We start from the raw sequence: 19,033 nt of genomic DNA on the forward strand, positions 1-19,033 counted from the left end.
GATGTGCCAATGGACACAATGAGCGCATTGATCGAGCAAATGACCACGATGACATCGCTTTTCCAGACGGTGGCTAATCAGCAGAGAATTCTTTCCCAAGGAACATCGCTAGTTAATGCGGTGACTCATATGACCGCTATGGAGTGCACTCAATGGGAAGAGGTACATCTAGTAGACATCTGCCCATGGAATCAACAACCTGTATATGCTATGTATGATGAAGCATTGGGCAACAACCACAACCCTGGTTGGGGGGTCACCTAATTTTTAGTTTGGATGAAAATCTCAATCAGGAGGGCCATGGTTTCTATCAATTTAGTTATAAAAAGGATCGAGGCAACCTTCCGATCTTTACTAACCCAGACTGCAACCCAAGTAATTCTCAAGGTATGCCACATTGTGACCAACTGTTTGCATATGATACCTCTGGTAGTACATCGTCTCTGGAGACATCATTAAAGCATTATATTGAAAAGAGCGAGGCAATGAGACAATCACAAGCTGACTCTCTCAAAGAATTAGAAGATCAGATAGATCAGCTTACGAGAGAATTAAAGAAGAAAAAGCCTGGTACACAGAATGGAAGCTCAGGGTTTCGGGGGCAAGAGGTAAAGAACAATGCCATGCAGTGACACTGCGAAGTGGCAGAACGACAACTCCCATTATGCCGAAGGTACCAGATGTGGTAATAACACCAACAGATTTAACTGTTGATGATGACCAGTTACTGAATAATAGAAGCGACCCTAGTTCAGAAGTAAGATTATCTACAAGAGATGAAGCCTATCAAGACTTGAATTCTCAATCAATGCAACCTCCAACCAATGACACACATTAAGCACATGACCTCACCAAGCAGCAAAGTGAGCAAGAAACACGACAGGATCCTCCACCTTTCTCGTCCAGGCTGAAAAAGAAAGATGATAGCAAGCAGTTTCAGAGGTTTCTGGACGTTCTTCGTCAGCTACACATTAATATTCCCTTGATAGAAGCATTAGAGCAGATGCCGAGTTATGTGAAATTTCTCAAGGATATTCCCGCAAACAAGAGAGATTGGGGAAAATGAAACAGTTGCACTAACATATGAGTGTAGCGCTTTGTTTCTAAACAATCTCCCTACTAAAATGAAGGATCCTGGAACTTTTACATTGCTCTGCACCATAGGAGGGAAGATGGTCGGAAACACACTATGTGATTTAGGGGAAAGCATAAATTTGATGCCCTTGTCAATTTTTAAGAAGCTGGACATCGGCGAAGCAAGGCCAACCACGATCACATTACAGCTAGCCGATAGATCAATAAAGCTTCTGGAGGGCAAGATAGAAGATGTTCTTATGCAAGTGGACAAGTTTATCTTCCTAGCAAACTTTGTTATACTGGATTATGAGGCCGATAGAGAAATTCCTATCATCCTGGGATGCCCATTTCTCGCCACAAGGCGGGCATTAATCGATGTGCAGAAAGAAGAGTTGACCATCCGGGTCGATGATCAAGAATAAAATTCAACATACTTAATGCGTTGAAGTACCTAGGAGATATAGAGAACTGCTAATATATCAAAGAGTTTCGGGGAGAACAGTGGCACGAACCTCTGCAGGAAATGGGGGAGAAGGACTTTGAAATCGGTGCAATGTTGGAGGAGGATTGCACTGCAATTCATGCGGAATTTAATTTTGAACCGCTCAAGTTATCTGAACGGACATCGTAGCGCATTAAGCCATCTTAGAAGAGCCACCTGTGTTGGAGTTAAAGCCGCTGCTGATGCACCTAAAGTATGCTTACTTAGGGAGTAACGATACGTTACCAGTTATCATTTCTGCATCATTGAGTAAGGAGAAAAAAGATGTTCTCATACGGATCCTAAGAAATAATGCAAAAGCCTTAGGATGGACCTTAACAGACATTCGAGGAATCAGTCCCTCGTATTGCATGCATAAGATTCGTTTGGAAGAAAGAAAGAATGGATCAGTAGAAAGGCAACGCTGCTTGAACCCTGCCATGAAGGAGGTTGTAAAGAAGGAAATAGTAAAATGGCTGGACGTCGGTGTCATCTACCTGATATCTGATAGCAGTTGGGTGAGCCTAGTACAATGTGTGCCAAAGAAAGGGGGAATGACAGTCATCACTAATGAAAAGAATGAATTGGTTCCCACAAGGACAACTATAGGGTGGAGAATCTGCATGGATTATTGCAAGCTGAATTTGGCCACTAAAAAGGACCACTTTCCACTCCCGTTCATTGATCAGATGTTAGATAGACTTGCGGGGAATGAGTTTTTCTGTTTTTTTTATGGATATTCAGGGTATAACCAAATAGCAATTGCACCGGAGGACCAAGACAAGACAACCTTCACATGCCCATTTGGTACGTTCGCATTCCGATGTATGCCATTTGGACTCTGTAATGCACCAGGCACTTTCCAATGATGCATGTTGGCAATATTTTCAGATTACTTGGAGGAGTTAGTCGAGGTATTCATGGATGATTTCTCAGTCTTCGGCAGTAATTATGACTCCTGTTTGACTAACCTCGAAAAAGTCTTGAAAAGATGCATGGCAACAAATCTTGTTCTGAACTGGGAGAAATGCCACTTTATGGTGGAGGAAAGAATAGTTCTGGGTCACAAAATCTCCAAGGCAGGATTGGAAGTCGATCAGGCAAAAATCAACGTAATCTCCAAATTACCGCCACCTGTGAATGTAAAGACACTTAGGAGCTTTCTGGGACACGCGGGATTTTATAGAAGATTTATTCGCAACTTCTCCCAGATCGCAAGACCCTTAAGTACACTTCTAGAAGCTGATCGCGAGTATAATTTTGATGACGACTGCACCAAATCATTTAACATCTTGAAAGAGGAACTAATCTCTGCACCAATTTTGATTGCGCCCGATTGGACGCAACCATTTGCATTAATGTATGATGCTAACAGATGTGTCGTGGGCGCAGTTTTGAGTCAGCGCCGGGAAAAGGTGTTGCATCCTATTTATTATGCGAGTAAAACACTGAACGACGCGCAGGAGAACTATACGACCACAGAAAAAGAAATGCTCGCAGTAGTATTTGCACTAGAAAAGTTCCGACAATACTTAATCGGAACAAAGGTGGTGGTATATACGAATCATTCTGCGATTAAATATCTAATGACGAAGAAGGATGCAAAACCGAGGTTGATACAGTGGGTGTTGCTCCTGCAATAGTTTGACCTAGAAATCAAAGACTGAAAGGGCATCGAGAACCAAATCACAGATCATTTGTCAAGATTGGAAAATTGCGAGGTTCAAGGGACAGAAAAAGATATTGAGGAAAAATTCCCCGATGAGCTACTAATGGCAATAGACATTAATGTTCCCTGGTATGCGGACATAGTAAGCTTCCTAGTTTACGGTCAACTACCGGATGATTATGCATACCAATAGAAGAAGAAGCTAAGACATGATGCCAAATTTTATTTATGGGACGATCCATTCCTCTATCGACAAGGACCTGATCATATAATACATCGATTTGTTCCTGAGCATGAAGCCAAGCACATTTTAGAGCTCTATCATGAGTCCTCATACGGAGGACATTTTGGGGGGAAAAGAACGACAGCAAAAGTCTTGCAGTGCGGCTACTTTTGGCCAACACTGTTTAAAGATGCCCATGCCCAGGTTGTGCAATGCGACGGGTGTCAAAAGATAGGGAATATGTCTAAAAGAAATGAAATGCCATTGACATCAATCTTAGAAGTTGAATTATTTGATGTTTAGATAATTGACTTCATGGGCCCCTTTCCACCATTCGAAGGTCATCAATATATTTTGGTTGCGGTTGATTATGTACCGAAATGGGTTGAGGCCATCGCATGTGCCAAGAATGACGTAGCCACTGTGGCGAAGTTTTTGAAGAAAAACATTTTTGCACGATATGGGATGCCACGGGCCTTAATCAGCGATGAGGGCTCTCACTTTATTAACCGCATAATTGATAACCTGATGACTAAATTCAACGTCAGCCATCGAGTTGCAACTGCTTATCACCCACAGACTAATGGGTAGGTAGAGATTTCTAACAAAGAGATCAAAACTATCTTGGAGAAGGTAGTTAATACTGCCAGGAAGGATTGGTCACCCAAGCTTGATGAGGCACTATGGGCTTACAGGATTGCCTACAAAACACTAATTGGCATGTCCTCGTACGCCCTAGTCTTCAAAAAAGCTTGTCATCTGCCGCTTGAGTTGGAACATAAGGTGATGTGGGCATGCAAGAAGCGGAAGTTTGATTTAGCCAGTGCGAGGAAAGTCCAGAAGCTGCAATTGAATCAATTGGTTGAGTGGCGACGGGATGCCTATGAAAATGCTAAGATATATAAGGAGAAAACGAAGAAATGGCACAATGACCGAACATTCACCGAAGGTCAACAGGTATTATTATTGAATGCACGTTTGCGACTGTTCCAAGGAAAGTTGAAGTCTCGCTGGTCGGGGCCATTCCGAATCAAGACAATCTTTCCTCACGGCACAGTAGAATTAACAACTTTAGACGGGAGCAGCGCATTCAAAGTCAATGGTCAGCAGATCAAACCCTACTATGAAGGCGACTTCGATCGACACATGGATACCATTGACTTGGGCAAGTAGGATTAAACCACTTGCAGGGAAAGCGATTGCGGTAACTCTAAGAACTTCTTTCAATCGACCTTCTTATCTATGTTTACTTGCTTTCTTTACCACTTTCTTTTACCGTTTTCTTACTTCCGTAATTAGTGTGTAGTAGGATTAGTCTTTTATGTTTTGGCAATTTAATTTCACATATGTTTCCATTCTTTAAATGTAGTAGCGCTGGTCGTATAATTTTGTGAATGATGGAATGAATCACCGTAAGGTCTTTTCGACTTGCGTTTTTGATGAATTATGAAGAGAGGAAAATAAACCGGTATGTATGAGAGGGTGGGTGTAGTAAGTGAAACCAAGAGAGGCTATGCATCTTGTACACCCAAATACATTACGATGAAGGGTGTGTTGCGCACGTATATGTCCTTTGCCCAGCCTTAGTTAAATGCACTATGTTGAGGTATCCTCTAGAAATGTGTTTAGGTAAGGGGTATGCTGCGGAGATGTAGGCGTATTGCCCATCCTCGGAAAAAATGTATTTGTGTTTATTGGAAGCATAGTGTGAATTTTAAATCATGCACCTTTCTAAGTCAAATTTGTAAGTTAATCAAATTCTTTGACTCTTGTACAAGCAATAGAAATTTTTTTGTAATGTGTTCATTTGTAATATATTTGTATACTTTGTTAATAGTCAATACAATCAGAGTATATATTCGCTCTACTTTTTGCCTGTGCCTCCGTCTTTATCTTCCTTTGTTAATTTTTGTGACATTCTTAGTCTTTTATTTTTACGATCTTCATTGCGTTGCTATGATGTATTATATGTTTACACTTCGAATCATTTCCCATACTTAGTAAATTTTGACTAACACTAAGTTGACTCTTAGTTTAGTAGTACTTTACCTTTAATCTTTCAAAGTTCTGCTCAAACCTTCTTTTTGAAATTTTCTTTTAAGTGTTTGTCTAGTCTATCCAAACAATGCAATGAGAACCTTGCTCATCTTTAAATTTGGGGGTGAGGAAGGTCTGAGCAGATAATATCAAGAATATGCAGTATTTAAGAAAATGCTTCCATTTTTCCATTTTCATAAAATAAAAAAAAAATTATGCAAAACCCCAATGTCAGCACAAGGGAAAATTTCAAAACTGTTCCCAACCTGATAAGAGTTTAGTTGTGAAAGGAGTCTGCTCGTAGTTGGATGTTCATATGACACCCGTAGGAGCAAGCCAAAACGATGGGTTTCCAAGAACAACGTAGTATAAATAAGAGAAAAATAAAAAGAGTGCAAGGGACAACTCCTCTGATTATCATGAGCTAAAGTTGAAACTGCCACACAACCGCAGTTGAATGTTCGCATGACATCCGTGGGGACAAGCCAAAACGAAGAGTGTAACCATGATCAACTGTCTCTAAGTGAATAAATGACACAAAGTTTTGCTCACCGCATATAGATACATCAAGTTGTTTTGATAAAGAAGAGATAAACATTCTATTTTGAAAACTAGAAAAGTGTCTTTGAGCAGAATTTTGTTACATAGAAGAATAAAGTAGGGCTTGCTAAGAATTAGCAAGGATAGAAGGAAAGTGCGATGTCAAGTAATGTGCCTAAGTGTAACATTCGGAGCAACCAATCATCGCAGAAATATAGGATAGGAATGGAGCACGATTGCCTTAGTAGAAGATATGCTTGAGGATAAGCATATATCAAATTTGGGTGTGTGATAACTTGTAGAAGTACAAGTTATTTATGCCACCTTATCTAGATATTGTGGCCAAAAGTTAGTAATTATGCACCATTTGTATAAAAATTAGCCTAGTATTGTAATAATTATAAATGTTTGCGATTACACCCACTAACACCAAAAAGATGGAAGACAAGCCGAATTTTACTCTGTTTTGCAGGAGACCAAGTCACCACTTGCGCTCAAGGCTCACGAGAGACTAATCAACGCATCTCTGTCACATTGCACCCGTCAATCAACAATGAAGAGATGATTACCGTAATGGCAGCGCAATGTGACAGTCGATCCGAGGACTGTGCTTCAACCACATGCGGTAATAAAAACAGACACCGCATGCAAACTTATGATCGAAAGATGCAGCTGAGTAACGCAAGAGCGGAGGATTAAGACACGTGTACAACTAACGGTTGTGCAGAATTGACGGTCTGATTGCATAACAGAAGGAATAATATCCCTCCATCTTCGGAATTACCATAACCATGAGTGGGGACCACAAGGCCAGAGTCAAAGATTTGCACCTATAAATACCCCATTGATTTCAGAGAAAAGGTATGCTACTTGATACGGGGCTAAGTGCTCTAGATTGTAGAGAAAAGGCTGAGCTAAGTGCTTGAGTGAAGAAATCCGAGAAGAAGGCGAGATAAGACTGAGAGGTGAATCTCAGATCCAACCTGCCAAACACCCGATCGGAAGCTCTGTGCAAAGATCCCTGCTACCGGTAGAGCAAGCCTGAGAGGGAAGCTCTTCCTACCATCAAATCCATCCTATCCGGCAAGCAGATCTCCATCGAATCAGTGCCAAGACATTGGCACTTGTTTGTATCTATTCTATTTGTCTTTCATTGTGTATTTCATGTTTTCTTTATCTCTTCATTCACACACCATGTATCAAATGCTTAGTAGAAATATTAAATGTTTCGATAAATTCCATTTACCATTCTCTGTTTATTTCCGTTCACCCACCAATCAATTTCTCCATGATGTCTCTTAACCCCCTGATGAGTAATATGAATCACTAAGAAATTAATCTGTATTAAAGATATAAAATACGTTTAGCTAAAGCATGCTAGATGACATCTTTACATGTGAGAGCAGAAGTGAAAGTGTCATTCTGATCTATCGAGAGAAGGTCAGGAGAATGCGTTAACTAAAGCGAGTAGTACTTCCAGACATGGAAGCAACCTTGCATTCATTACGTTAGTCTCTGTTTCACCACAGACATGTGGGAGCATGGCCGATCACTGAGAGATGTATGCCAAGAGAAGAGCAGAACAGTATTTGTATCTTCCATCCAATTAAGAACTTGCGTTGTTTGTATTAGTTGTCTTTCTCTTTCTATTCTGTTCATAAGACTTGCCGCCGCATCCCATGTCTTTGCATAACTTTCACAGCCAACTTTAATCCCAACATCTTGTACATGAAGTCTATATCTTGTATCATCTAGCTTAGGTTTACTGTATTTTTATGTTTTTATCGCATCTTTATTGCTTTCATTTATTTTATTGCAATTTATATACTTATACAAACTCATTTTAAAGATTGAAAACTTGGTCGCATATATCATGAACGTATCACAATAACCTAAACCAGTCCCCGTGTTCGACCTTAGATCACACCGAGAAACTTGCAGTGGAATTACACTTGGTTCCATCGTAAGGAAACTTGTGACAACGCATGGCATACTACATGAACATCCATAATTAACGCATAATTAGAAGTAGTATCGCATCATTGTGAGCAATTTATATCATCAACCCAAACACGTTACAGAGATCATGGAGTCCCTACGGGGAATGTTCGAACAACCATTTGGACAGCTCAAGCATGAGGCTTTTAAATGTTGGGTTTTATGTCCTAAAAACTCGCAGTTTGTAAAATGATAAACATTTTCTATTATCAATATACTTGTTATTGATCTTATAAATTGTATGAAAGTTTAAATCCAATAAACTAAGACCCATGACTATTATATGAGTACTTGAACTTTATGTGGAGACATAAGAGTGGATCAGGTTCGAGTAAATAGTCAAAATGATCTATGGTACATGAATGAGGTTGGGTACCTTATTCTACTAACACCATTGGATGCGGTCTACTCTGTAGTTGTTACAAAGAGTTGTAAAGTGGTACATACGATGTGATCCTAATTCGTACATGTTATGACATGAGGAGTGGGGGCGTCCAATGTAATGAGTTTGCATAAGATCCGTACTAAGAAATAAGTCACTCTTACTTTATAATGTTGTTTACTATTTAAGACTAACTATTTCACCTAGATGACCTAGGTAACTCGATCTTAATCCTGAGCTAACTATGAACTCCTTTTTATTCGGGATTGCCCTTAGATTTGCATAGTTGAGGGTTGGCTCAATAGTGCCAGCTCAATAAGACTCCCATTTCAGGGGTAAGACCGGATAGATAGCTGGGGACATAGGGTGCAAGACGGAGTTCATGCCTACCCGATTTAGGGATAGAAGAAAGGTTGTTCTCTCAAGTATTGAATCCAGGTCTTGAACAAGGGACCCCACCCTTTCACTAGGCCGAGAGAGTTTGGTTTGGTGATTGGATCACAAACCAGTTGTTCATTAAAGGATAATAGGGACTTGAAGAATAAGACATAATCTCGGGGGTAAAACAGATATTTAACCCAGTCATTATTATGAACAACCTGTGAAGGGTCGACTTGCTGATTATGGTTAAATTATGTGGACATAATATATCTACAGTGAAGGGAGTGCAACTATGGACTTTAGTGGAATGACCCATTAGTTAATGAATGGAGATTAATCTGGTCTAATGAGTTTAGCCAATTAATCTCGGATCGTTGGAGCCCATGATCTGTAGGTCCACGAGGTCCCCCTACTAGCTTGTAACAGACTAGCTCTAGAATAGCGTGATAAGTTGATTTGAAACGTTTAAATTAGAATTAAGAAAATTAGTAATATATGAGATATAATTATGTTTAATTTTAGAATTAAACGGTATAAGAGAATTTATATATTTAAATATGATTTAAATATATAAAGATGGATATGTGTTGAAATTAATTTAATATTTGATATTAAATTAATTAAATTTTATTTATTAATTAATTTTTCATTTTAAAAATAAAATAGATTTATTAAATCAAATTTTGATTTTTAGATAAAATTGAAAAAGAAAACAAAAACACATTTAAATGGAAAAATGGATTTTTGTATTATCCATCACTTAACTAGCTCACTCATGAAGCAACCATTTGGCCTTGTCTTCTCCAAGCATGAGCTACAACACATGCAACTCTTCTCTTTGCATGTTGATCTGCAATATAATGAGAAGACTGGAGTGAAAATCGGGCATACAATCAAAAGTTTTTTAGAGAAAAGCTGGTTTGAAGAAAGGTTCTTCAACCTTGTTGTAGCAGTGAGCTTTTCTCCTTCATCCCTTGATTCAAGCTTGTTTTGAGTCCCAAACTCAATCTAGAGCACCAAGAGAATAGTGGGGAAGATCTTGAGGTGGTCTACAACAAGATATGGAGAAGATTGCAGCTGAAGATGGAGCTTTGAAGAAGTTCTTCAAGAGGTATGTCTTAAAACCCATTTTTCTGCAGAAGCATGTTTTATATTATGCCAAAATTAGTGAATTTGAATGCTTAGATGATCCTTGTTCTTCCGCTGCATTTGATACAATCCTACATTAAATGCATCTTCAACTCCAAAATGGAGGAAGACACCTCTTGAAAGAGTTAAACAACATGTAGCGGAAGTATCAATGATCCATAAGCTTTCTAATTCACTAATTTTAGCAGAAACTAAAGCATGGTCTTCTCAAAATGTGGGTTTTCTGAACATACCTTTAATGAACTCTCCAAGAAAATGTCTGTTCAGCTGCTGTCTTCACTTGTTATCAACGTGAACCACCTCAAAGCCTTCCCTACTATACTCTTGGAGCTTTAGGCAAAGTTGTGGGACTCAAGAACAGCTTGAAGATGTGAAGAAACCAGAGAAACTCACAACAGCCTGACTGAAGAAGACAACTTCTTCTTCAGAAAAATTTCTCTCGAAATTATGCATTCTCCCTTCTCCAACAACTCCAATCTTCTTTATATATATTTGATGAACATGCAAAGAGATGGAGTGCATGGCTTGCAGCTCATGCTTGGAGAATCAAAGTAGAGAAGATAATGTTTTTTGTGTGAGCATAAAGATGATGGTAATGGAAAAAATCCATTTTCCACTTTTGTGCAACCAGGGAAAGTGTTTCCACTACAACCAGGATGGGCACTAAAAGAGGAATTGTCCTCGTTGGCTAAAGGAGAAGAAGGTGGCCAAGGCTAAGGCAAAACAAAGTAAATATGATTTACTAGTTTTGAAAACTTGTTTAGTGAAGAATGATGATTCTGCCTGGATTATTGACTCTAGGGCCACTAATCATGTTTGTTCTTCTTTTCAGGGGATTAGATCCTTGCGGCAGTTGAGATGGAAGAGCTTAGGTCAAAAGTTGTGGAAGCATTAGTCTTGCAAATTTAAAAAACAAAGTCATTTATAGAGAAAACACATGCAAAATCCCATTTTGCATGTCTTCTACCTCAAACTCCACTAGCATGTAATCTCTAGGTGTCAAGCCTTGGAAGTGTCACTTCAAAGTCCACTTAGTTAGTAGGAAAATCTAAAAATTGGATTTTTTCCACTTACTAATTTTTTTTATTAAAAAAATGAAATACAATTTTTTAAATTTAAAAATTATTTAATTGAAAAAATTTCAATAAAATAAATAAACAAATTTAATATCACATATTAAAACCAAGAGGAATTGCTTGTTCATGACCAGTAAAGATGAACTTTTCTTGATTTTGATTATGAAATCAAGTCTAACATAATAGCATACAAAAGAAAAAACCATAAACGAACGAACAGTTATAAACGGAATTAATTTGAGATTAACCTTCTTTTATACTTCCAAGGAGTGAGTGAAAGTTTGTATTTGTTGTTGGGCTTAAGATCTATGTGCTTTTCTACTATGAGTATTGTTGATCTAAATTTTTGTTCCAAGTTACTGTTACACCATTTCATGTATCAGATTTTGTCTAAAATTTTAAAGAATTTCTATTTCATGAGTATTTAAAAAAAAGTTGATAAAAGTTTAAAGATTAATATTGTAACTTTTAAAAGTATTGGAGTATTTTTTTAAAACAAATGAAAAATTCAAGGTATTTTCTTATGAAGCAAATAAGTAACTTGATAATGGCATATCTTAAATTTTGCTCCCCAAATCTCTTCTACAAGAGTAGGTTCAACATTAATTATTCTTTCTAGCTCCAACTCCATTATTCCATTATTTTGTTGTCAACTGATCTGCAAAATTTCATTAAACCCCAAAACACAAAACCATGAAGCAATTAAGGAATAAGAGATATCTCCTAGATTCGTGTTTAAAAGCACGAAGAAAGTATCGGATTGAGATATAAAAGTAGGTGAGAAACAAACATACATTGTAGGTTAGAAGAAGGTGAAAGAATGAAATGTCGTTCTTCAGATTCTCATAGCATCTCAATCTCCAGAAACATTTTGAAATTGAAAAACAACGATTTACCTGAACCGGTGCCCTAATTTTCCGAAATCGATAAAAAGAAAATCAATCCCTAATTTTTTAAATTACATTGAAATGAAGCAAGTGATTTTCCACAAGTACCTTTGAGAAGACCAACAACAAACTGATAAAAATGGGCTATTTTGAGTTTGATTTTGTATTTTTTTTTTTACCTATTTTTGACAAAACATCTTTTTTTTTATCTCTTGATGATGAAAATAATGTAAGAAGTATTAGTTGTACAATAACTCTTATGCCCTTTATTAAATTCTCACTCCCAATTTCAACAACCAACTTACCAAATTAATTCACAAAAAATTCTTCACCTCAAAAATTTATTCACAAAAATTTATTTTATCCAAAATTAATTGACAAAAAAAAAATTTTCACAGTCCAAAACAAAAAATTCTCTATCAAATTTAATTTGTTTACAACCCACAAAAAGTTCTCTTCACCAAATTATTTCTAGAATGAAAAGTCTTTCGCCAAGTCTAAAACTTGTATTTCACGAAGTTGTAATTTTGTACACTCCGTAAGAAAGTATGTATTTCATTTTGTATGTATTTAATAGTTCGATAATTTCTGAAAATTTTGACAAAAATAAATGACCTTTTTGGAGTTTGATTTATGCTTGCTTTGTTGATTGTTTCCTTTTATTTTTTATATAATACTCTGCATTTGATAGTTATATAAAAAAAATGAAAAAACAAGAATGAAATGGAGTGAGATTGAGGACTTTTGAAATAGAGAGCGGTGAAAATGGAAAAGAAAAGTGAGGGTTGGAGAGTTTGTGTGAGTTTTGAAATGTGAAGGATATTAGGATAATTTTCCTTAATTTTTAAAATTGTGGGAGTAAAAAAAAACAAGCTTTTAAAAAGGGTCCAAAAATCAAAATCAAAACTTGAAAAAAAGTTAATTTTGCCAATTACCCCATAACAAGTAACCAATTTTTCACTTGACCGGCATTATGGAGGGCAGGTGAGAAGGAAAAGAAAAATAAAATAAAATAAAAATTTAAGGGTTTAGAAACCGGGCTTCATTTTCCAAATTTTTTGGCGCCGAACCAATTTCTTTCTTGTTAGTCTTCGGTGCCTTTTTCCTCTCTTTATGTTTCATATCATGTTTTATAAAATGCTATAATTAAAAGATATGAAAGATCATATTTCTTGTAGTGTGATATAGCTTATATATCATTAATATATTATAGGTTAATAGATAAATAGTATACTTACCATAAAATATATCAACGATGTATTAATATGGAAGTATATCAACATTCATTCAAAATGTTGAGTATAACATAAAATATCTGTTTTATCAACATATTGACACCCATTCAAAATTCATTTAAGTTTTACTTTGGTATATCAACAATACATCAACACTTACTAAGAATACAATTTTATATAAATTATTTATGTATCAATAGTATGTCATTAAGATGATTATTTAACTTGTTATACTATAGTGTATCAATGATAAACTATAAATAAGATATATTAGTAAGTTAATATACTTGATCCTTCAACAATTAAGTGTATCAAAGATACCTTGGAAAGTAGCATGTTTTTCCTTTTCACTAAATGTTTGTTTGGTTTGTGAGTTCAAGAAAATTTTCGATCTTATCCATTTTATTTGGGTTGGGATGAAGACTCTTTGCTATATTTGCAAAAGAAAAGAACAACCATGGCTATGCTTGCAATATTTCGTTTCATTTTGGTTAAATTTACAAGTGCCCCTTCTCATATATTGATAAAGATAGACAAAACACACTTGATCAAAGGTTTGACCTAGAAAATTAATCAGGCTTGAACTACCGTTTGGCAATGAGCTATTTGATCGATTAAACCTACTTAAACCAACACCACATCTCTTAAGAAATAGTTTGGTCTAGAATGAACCTTTCTACTTTTTTATGACATGATAGGATCATAACAGTAATCAAGCTTAATGTTCAAACCAACAAACAACAAACCAGCACAAACAACGGAGAAAAAAATCAAGTCAATCAAATAATATGGGACAAGATAGAACACCATTAAGAGTATATTTTTTTACATAAATGACAAAAAGGAAAATCTTAATAACTATCCAAATCCAATGCTTTCGCAAACTATTACACATGTCTTTGTGATTTCAAAAGTGATACACTTGATCCTCCTGAAGATTGCGTTGTGTAAGTCGAGCAGTTACTACACGAACACTGACTTCTATCCATCGGCATGTCCGTCGATGTGTAGGAGAACTTGCATAGATTCATCGGTGGTGCAAAGTACATCGGCACGGGCAACTTTGCAGGCAGCACAGGTAGTGGAGCTTCAAAGTTTAGAACATTAATCACTTGTCTTATGGAGGGCCGCAACTTGAAGTCAGGGTGGCAGCACCATAGTCCCACCACCATCAAAGCTTCCATTTGCTGCTCATCAAACTCCATTCCCAATCTCTTGTCTGCAGTTTCTAAAGCTTGTCCTCTGCCATACATCTCCCACACACACTCTACAAGCCTCACCTGATCCGGTTCCGCCCTCGACTCCACCGGCCGCCGTCCGCAAGCAATCTCAAGAGCCACTACTCCAAAACTGTAAACATCTGATTCCTTACTAGCCTTGCCATCTGTCACACACTCTGGAGCTAGATACCCCATAGTACCAGCCAGAACCGTCGTCTGTGAGCCAAGCTCATGGTCCACAAACCTCGCAAGGCCGAAATCGCCGAGCTTAGCATTGAAATTCGAGTCGAGCATTACATTGCTGGACTTGATGTCTCTATGCACCACACATTGTTCCCATTCTTCATGAAGATATAGCAAAGAAGAGGCCAATCCTATGGCTATTTTGTATCTAACTGGCCAACTTAACATCGTTTGACCTCTAAACAAATGAGTATCCAAACTACCATTAGGCATAAACTCATAAACCAAAAGAAACTCACATTTTTCATGACACCAACCAAAGAGTTGAACAAGGTTCCTATGTCTCAAACGACTGATGATCTTCACTTCAGAAATATACTCTTTTTTCCCCTGTCTTGATCCTCTTGAAACCCTCTTCACAGCTATTTCTGTATTGGATTCTGTTAATAAACCCTTGTAAACACCTCCAAATCCTCCTTCTCCCAGCTTCCCAGCCTCATCAAAATTCTTTGTTGCTTGAGTTAATTCCCTATAAGTAAACCTTTTTGGGCCTGTTCCTTTTTCAAATTCATCATCTATAGAATCATCCACATCCTCTTCCATTCTCCTACTCCATCGTTTACTCCACCAAAAAAATCCCAATAAACTCAACCCACATATCAAAACACCAAGGCCAACACCAAGGCCAATTGCTAAACCAATGTTTTTGTTCTTGTCCCCTTCTCCACCACCAATATTATCATCTAACGTCGAGTTGAAAGACCAAGAAATGATGTTGTGTATTTGAAACCATTTCCCTGTGGCTGCGGAGAATCCAATTCTGACCCTTTCAGGCAATAAGCTTTTCAAGTCAACGAAAGTTGAGATACTGAAAGTTCCATTAAAAATTGGATCTTTAACATAAGTTAGAAACACAGACAAGTTGTTTGTGGCGGAATTGTAAGTTATCCACGCATTGGCTGTTCTGTTGTCTTTCATGCTACTGTTCCACACAAGATGATCAATGGATCGAATCGAATTGACATCGATTCCGATATGATTATCACTTGGGTCCCAATCATCTTGCTTACTGTCAAATTCAACTCCAAAAGCTTGATTCTTGGAGGGATCAAAAGCAGAATCTGAGCTAAATAATCCAAGAAATCCACCCGTTGAGTTAGTGGGGATTGTGGATTCGTAAGGGACAATGAAGAAGGCGATTCCATCACCAAATAACGATTCGTTAAGTGTGTTGATTCTAAAGGAGAAATGGGTTGTAAAGTCTGTAACCTGTGATGCAGGGGATTTGTGATTAGGCCAAATTCATAATGGAAATTGGAACAAAAAGGGAAATTTAATTATGTTATTGATTGCACATCACCTGTTGTGTGGAAGCGTCCCATAGGCGGACCGGTTGTGCGTAAGAAGCTCGGCCGGAGCTGTCGGTGAGCGGGCCGTCGGCTTGGTTCTTTGTGAGTTGAATAACACCATTGCTGGTGAAGCTGTCGCCTTCAAAGAATAAGTTGGGATTGTTTTGTTGGAAGTCGGGGAAGGTGAAGGAAAGTGAGTGAACTTTGAAGAGAATTAAAGAGAAGATGAAGAAATGAAGAGCTTGGGATTGTAAATGGTGGTTTGGGTCTCTATGAGGTCCAAGAAAGAAGGGGTTTGAGTTGGAGATGGCCATGATTTACAGAGGAAAACAGAGGATTTTGGGGCAAACGTGTTGAGCTAAAGTGTTGTTCTGTTGTTCAAATATAAAACTTTGGAACATTGCCAATTCAAAATTAAAATGGTTGGGATGAATTCTTTTTTGCTTCTCCATTCACATTACATGCTTATTCCACACGTATATGAGATTATTATTGTTTTTTTGGGAGCAAAAAGATTATTTTTTAATGAAAGAAAAATAGTGCTTTTAAGATATAGTATTAGAAAATTGTTGCAAAAGATGTTTGAAAATTTGATGTAGTCATACAAATGAAAAGTAAAATTTGTAATTTTGGTCAGGCTCAAACTCCAAACTCCACGAGTGTAAATATATATATATCTAATAACTTCTTAAATTTTTAATTTTGTGTCTACTAATTTTTTTAAATTATTAAAACTTAGAGTAATTACTTGAAATAATAAAACTGTTGAAAATATTTTTAAGTATAATAAAATATTACTCTCTATCAGTGATAGATCACGATAGACATCTATCAGTGGGCGATAAATCTGATCGATGCCAATCGCAGTCTATCATTGATAGATAGTGACATTTTGTTAGATTTATAAATAAGTTGATTCATTTTTCTTCATTTGAAAATAGACCTTAATTTTATGTCTAGTAAGTCTTGAAAAAATAAAAAATTGATAAATTAATTACTCTATTAGATATAAATTTAAATTTTAGGTCTAACAAATTCTCAAACTAAATTTGTATATATTAGATCGAAAACTGTATATAGGTCTAGTTTGCTAACTATTTTATTTATTATTTTATGTTTTTGAAATTTATACTTATGTTCTTCTAATTTTTTTAACCTTTGTTTTCATTTTACTTTAAAAGTAATTTTAATTTTTAATTAAAAATTTTTTAAAGAAAAAAACAATTTTTTTTTAGATTTAAAATTTTTGCTTGGTTTTTAAAATTATTAGTAGAAAGTATACAATCTAACATAGGAATCACATAAATTAGAGGTTAAATTTGTATGAGCAACTTGAAAAAACCACTCTTGATTTATGGTAATAGCTGTAATTACACTCTCATTGTTTTAAATATACAAATTAGGCCCTTAAACTTCTACAAAGATTAAATTAGACCCTCAACTTATAGTACATATAGAAATTAGACCTCTAAATGATAAAAATTGAACTCTCATACTTCTACAATTGTTACAATTTCTATAATTATTTAAGTTTGAAAGTCCAATTTTAACATTTGTATAAGTTTGAGGGTTCAATTCTTACAATTAAAATTTGAGGGTATAATCGCAACTACAACTATATTTTAGCGATGATTTTTGTTATTTGTCTAATTTATAATATTGAAATTTTATAAATGAAATATACATAAGTTCTAAAGTTTAGGGACTAAAAGGTGTGTTTGGAACACATTTTCAAGTGATTAAGTTAAAAGAAAATAAATCATTTTGAAAAAAAAAATAAGTATTTGACAACCACTTAAAATGGAGTTTAAAAAAATGAATTCATAAAATAAGTTGGTTAATGATAAACACTTAAAACAAATTTTTGGAAAAATGAATTATGAGTACAATAATTAACTCTCCCTAGTTTGAGAAACTTCGGCCACAATCTCAGGTAACCACCTTTTGCGAACCTCCAACGACTGTCGTCGGCCAACCTCTAGCCACCACTTTTGGCAATTTTTACCGCTTGATCTCTGGCTACCACTTTCGACGACCGCGACTACCACCCAATCTCTAGCCACCACTTCTAGCAACTGTCGGTGCTAACCCTTTGACTCCCACTTTCGACTACCTTTGTCACCGACCTCTAGCCACCTTCAACCATACCTTTGACAACTGTCGCCAGCCAATTTCGATCATCATCATCGTCAAAATTTTTATTTATAGTAATTTGACATTAATAAATGTAAACATTTTTTAAAAGGAGTTATCAAACTCATGTGTATTTTTATCCTAATGAGTTTTTATAAAAATGTTTAAATAAAAATGAAATTTCGAAAAATATTGTTTTTAAATTTTTTATTTAACCGCTAATTAAAAAGACAATCAGAAAAGTCAACCAACCTAAACATTGAGATTGATGGTCCGTCCCAAAGCGTTGCCAGCCAAAGCATGAATGACCTTGTTTTATTCTTCATGACTGCACTTATGGAAGTACATATCTTGGCAACACCACATCAAATCCTAAATTTCCAATTATTACTCCATTAATCAGGTTGAGTTCTATAAATTATAAATTCAATTGAGTTGATTATTTTAACCAATTATTACTCCATTAATCAGATTCATATAGATTTTTCACCGATTTGAACCGTTTGATTATAGTTTTCTTCAGAAATCAAGTTGAACCGAACCGTTTATCCATCTAATAATCTGTACTATAGTAGTAATCTATAAATATAATTTTAAATTAGTGGTGGTTTTTAATTGGGTTTAACAAAAAATGGTTGGTGTATCATTAGGAGGGGTGGTAAAAGATTTGGCTTTAATAAAAAGGAAAAAAAAAATGAAAATTCAATTGTTGCGACTTTTTAATTTATTATTTAGGGGTTGGCGAAAAGATTGAGATTCTTTTAATTATATCCATTTGTTTTCTGTATACATCACAGGCTTTTATATACTTATATTACTGCTATCCTTTGACATGTTCTTGAAATATTGCTACAACTACTCTACCTGAAATATTGACTCGGGATCAAATACTTTTCAAAACTTTTGGAGTGCTTTGTTTTTATATAATATGGTGCCTTATTGTTGGATTTAACTAAAAACGATAACCGTACAAATCGGAAATATAAAAATACTAATAAAGACTCATGATCGTT

At 36.0% G+C, this 19,033-nt stretch overlaps 2 protein-coding genes across 2 annotated transcripts in view; one reads left to right on the forward strand and one right to left on the reverse strand.

Moving 5' to 3' along the window:
• The window catches only part of LOC150032565 (uncharacterized), a 29,477-nt gene extending 27,168 nt beyond the window's left edge, over window positions 1-2,309 (forward strand). The window contains exons 3-4 of the mRNA XM_090306943.1: window positions 1,730-2,249; window positions 2,303-2,309. Of these exons, the coding sequence (XP_090163069.1) occupies window positions 1,730-2,249; window positions 2,303-2,309 (527 nt within the window). The remainder of the gene's footprint in view (window positions 1-1,729; window positions 2,250-2,302) is intronic.
• An 11,586-nt stretch (window positions 2,310-13,895) lies between these two features.
• Window positions 13,896-16,249, reverse strand: LOC120090639 (L-type lectin-domain containing receptor kinase IX.1-like). Its single transcript, XM_039048358.2, has 2 exons — window positions 15,899-16,249; window positions 13,896-15,807 (listed from the first exon to the last, which is right to left on the reverse strand). Exons 1-2 carry the CDS (start codon window positions 16,199-16,201, stop codon window positions 14,023-14,025), a joined length of 2,088 nt encoding a protein of 695 aa, XP_038904286.2. The 5' UTR covers window positions 16,202-16,249; the 3' UTR covers window positions 13,896-14,022.
• Window positions 16,250-19,033: the final 2,784 nt, after the last annotated feature.

Source organism: Benincasa hispida, chromosome 11 (genome assembly GCF_027475165.1).
Source record: "Benincasa hispida cultivar pf3 chromosome 11, pf3_genome.v1.1, whole genome shotgun sequence".
Lineage (NCBI taxonomy): Eukaryota > Viridiplantae > Streptophyta > Magnoliopsida > Cucurbitales > Cucurbitaceae > Benincasa > Benincasa hispida.

Excerpts from the sequence above, each read along its gene's own strand:
- LOC120090639 (XM_039048358.2), bottom strand. The coding sequence starts at position 16,201 with ATGGCCATCTCCAACTCAAACCCCTTCTTTCTTGGACCTCATAGAGAC. Across the intron at positions 15,808-15,898 it reads GGGACGCTTCCACACAACAG|GTTACAGACTTTACAACCCA; the intron begins GTGATGTGCAAT and ends CCTGCATCACAG.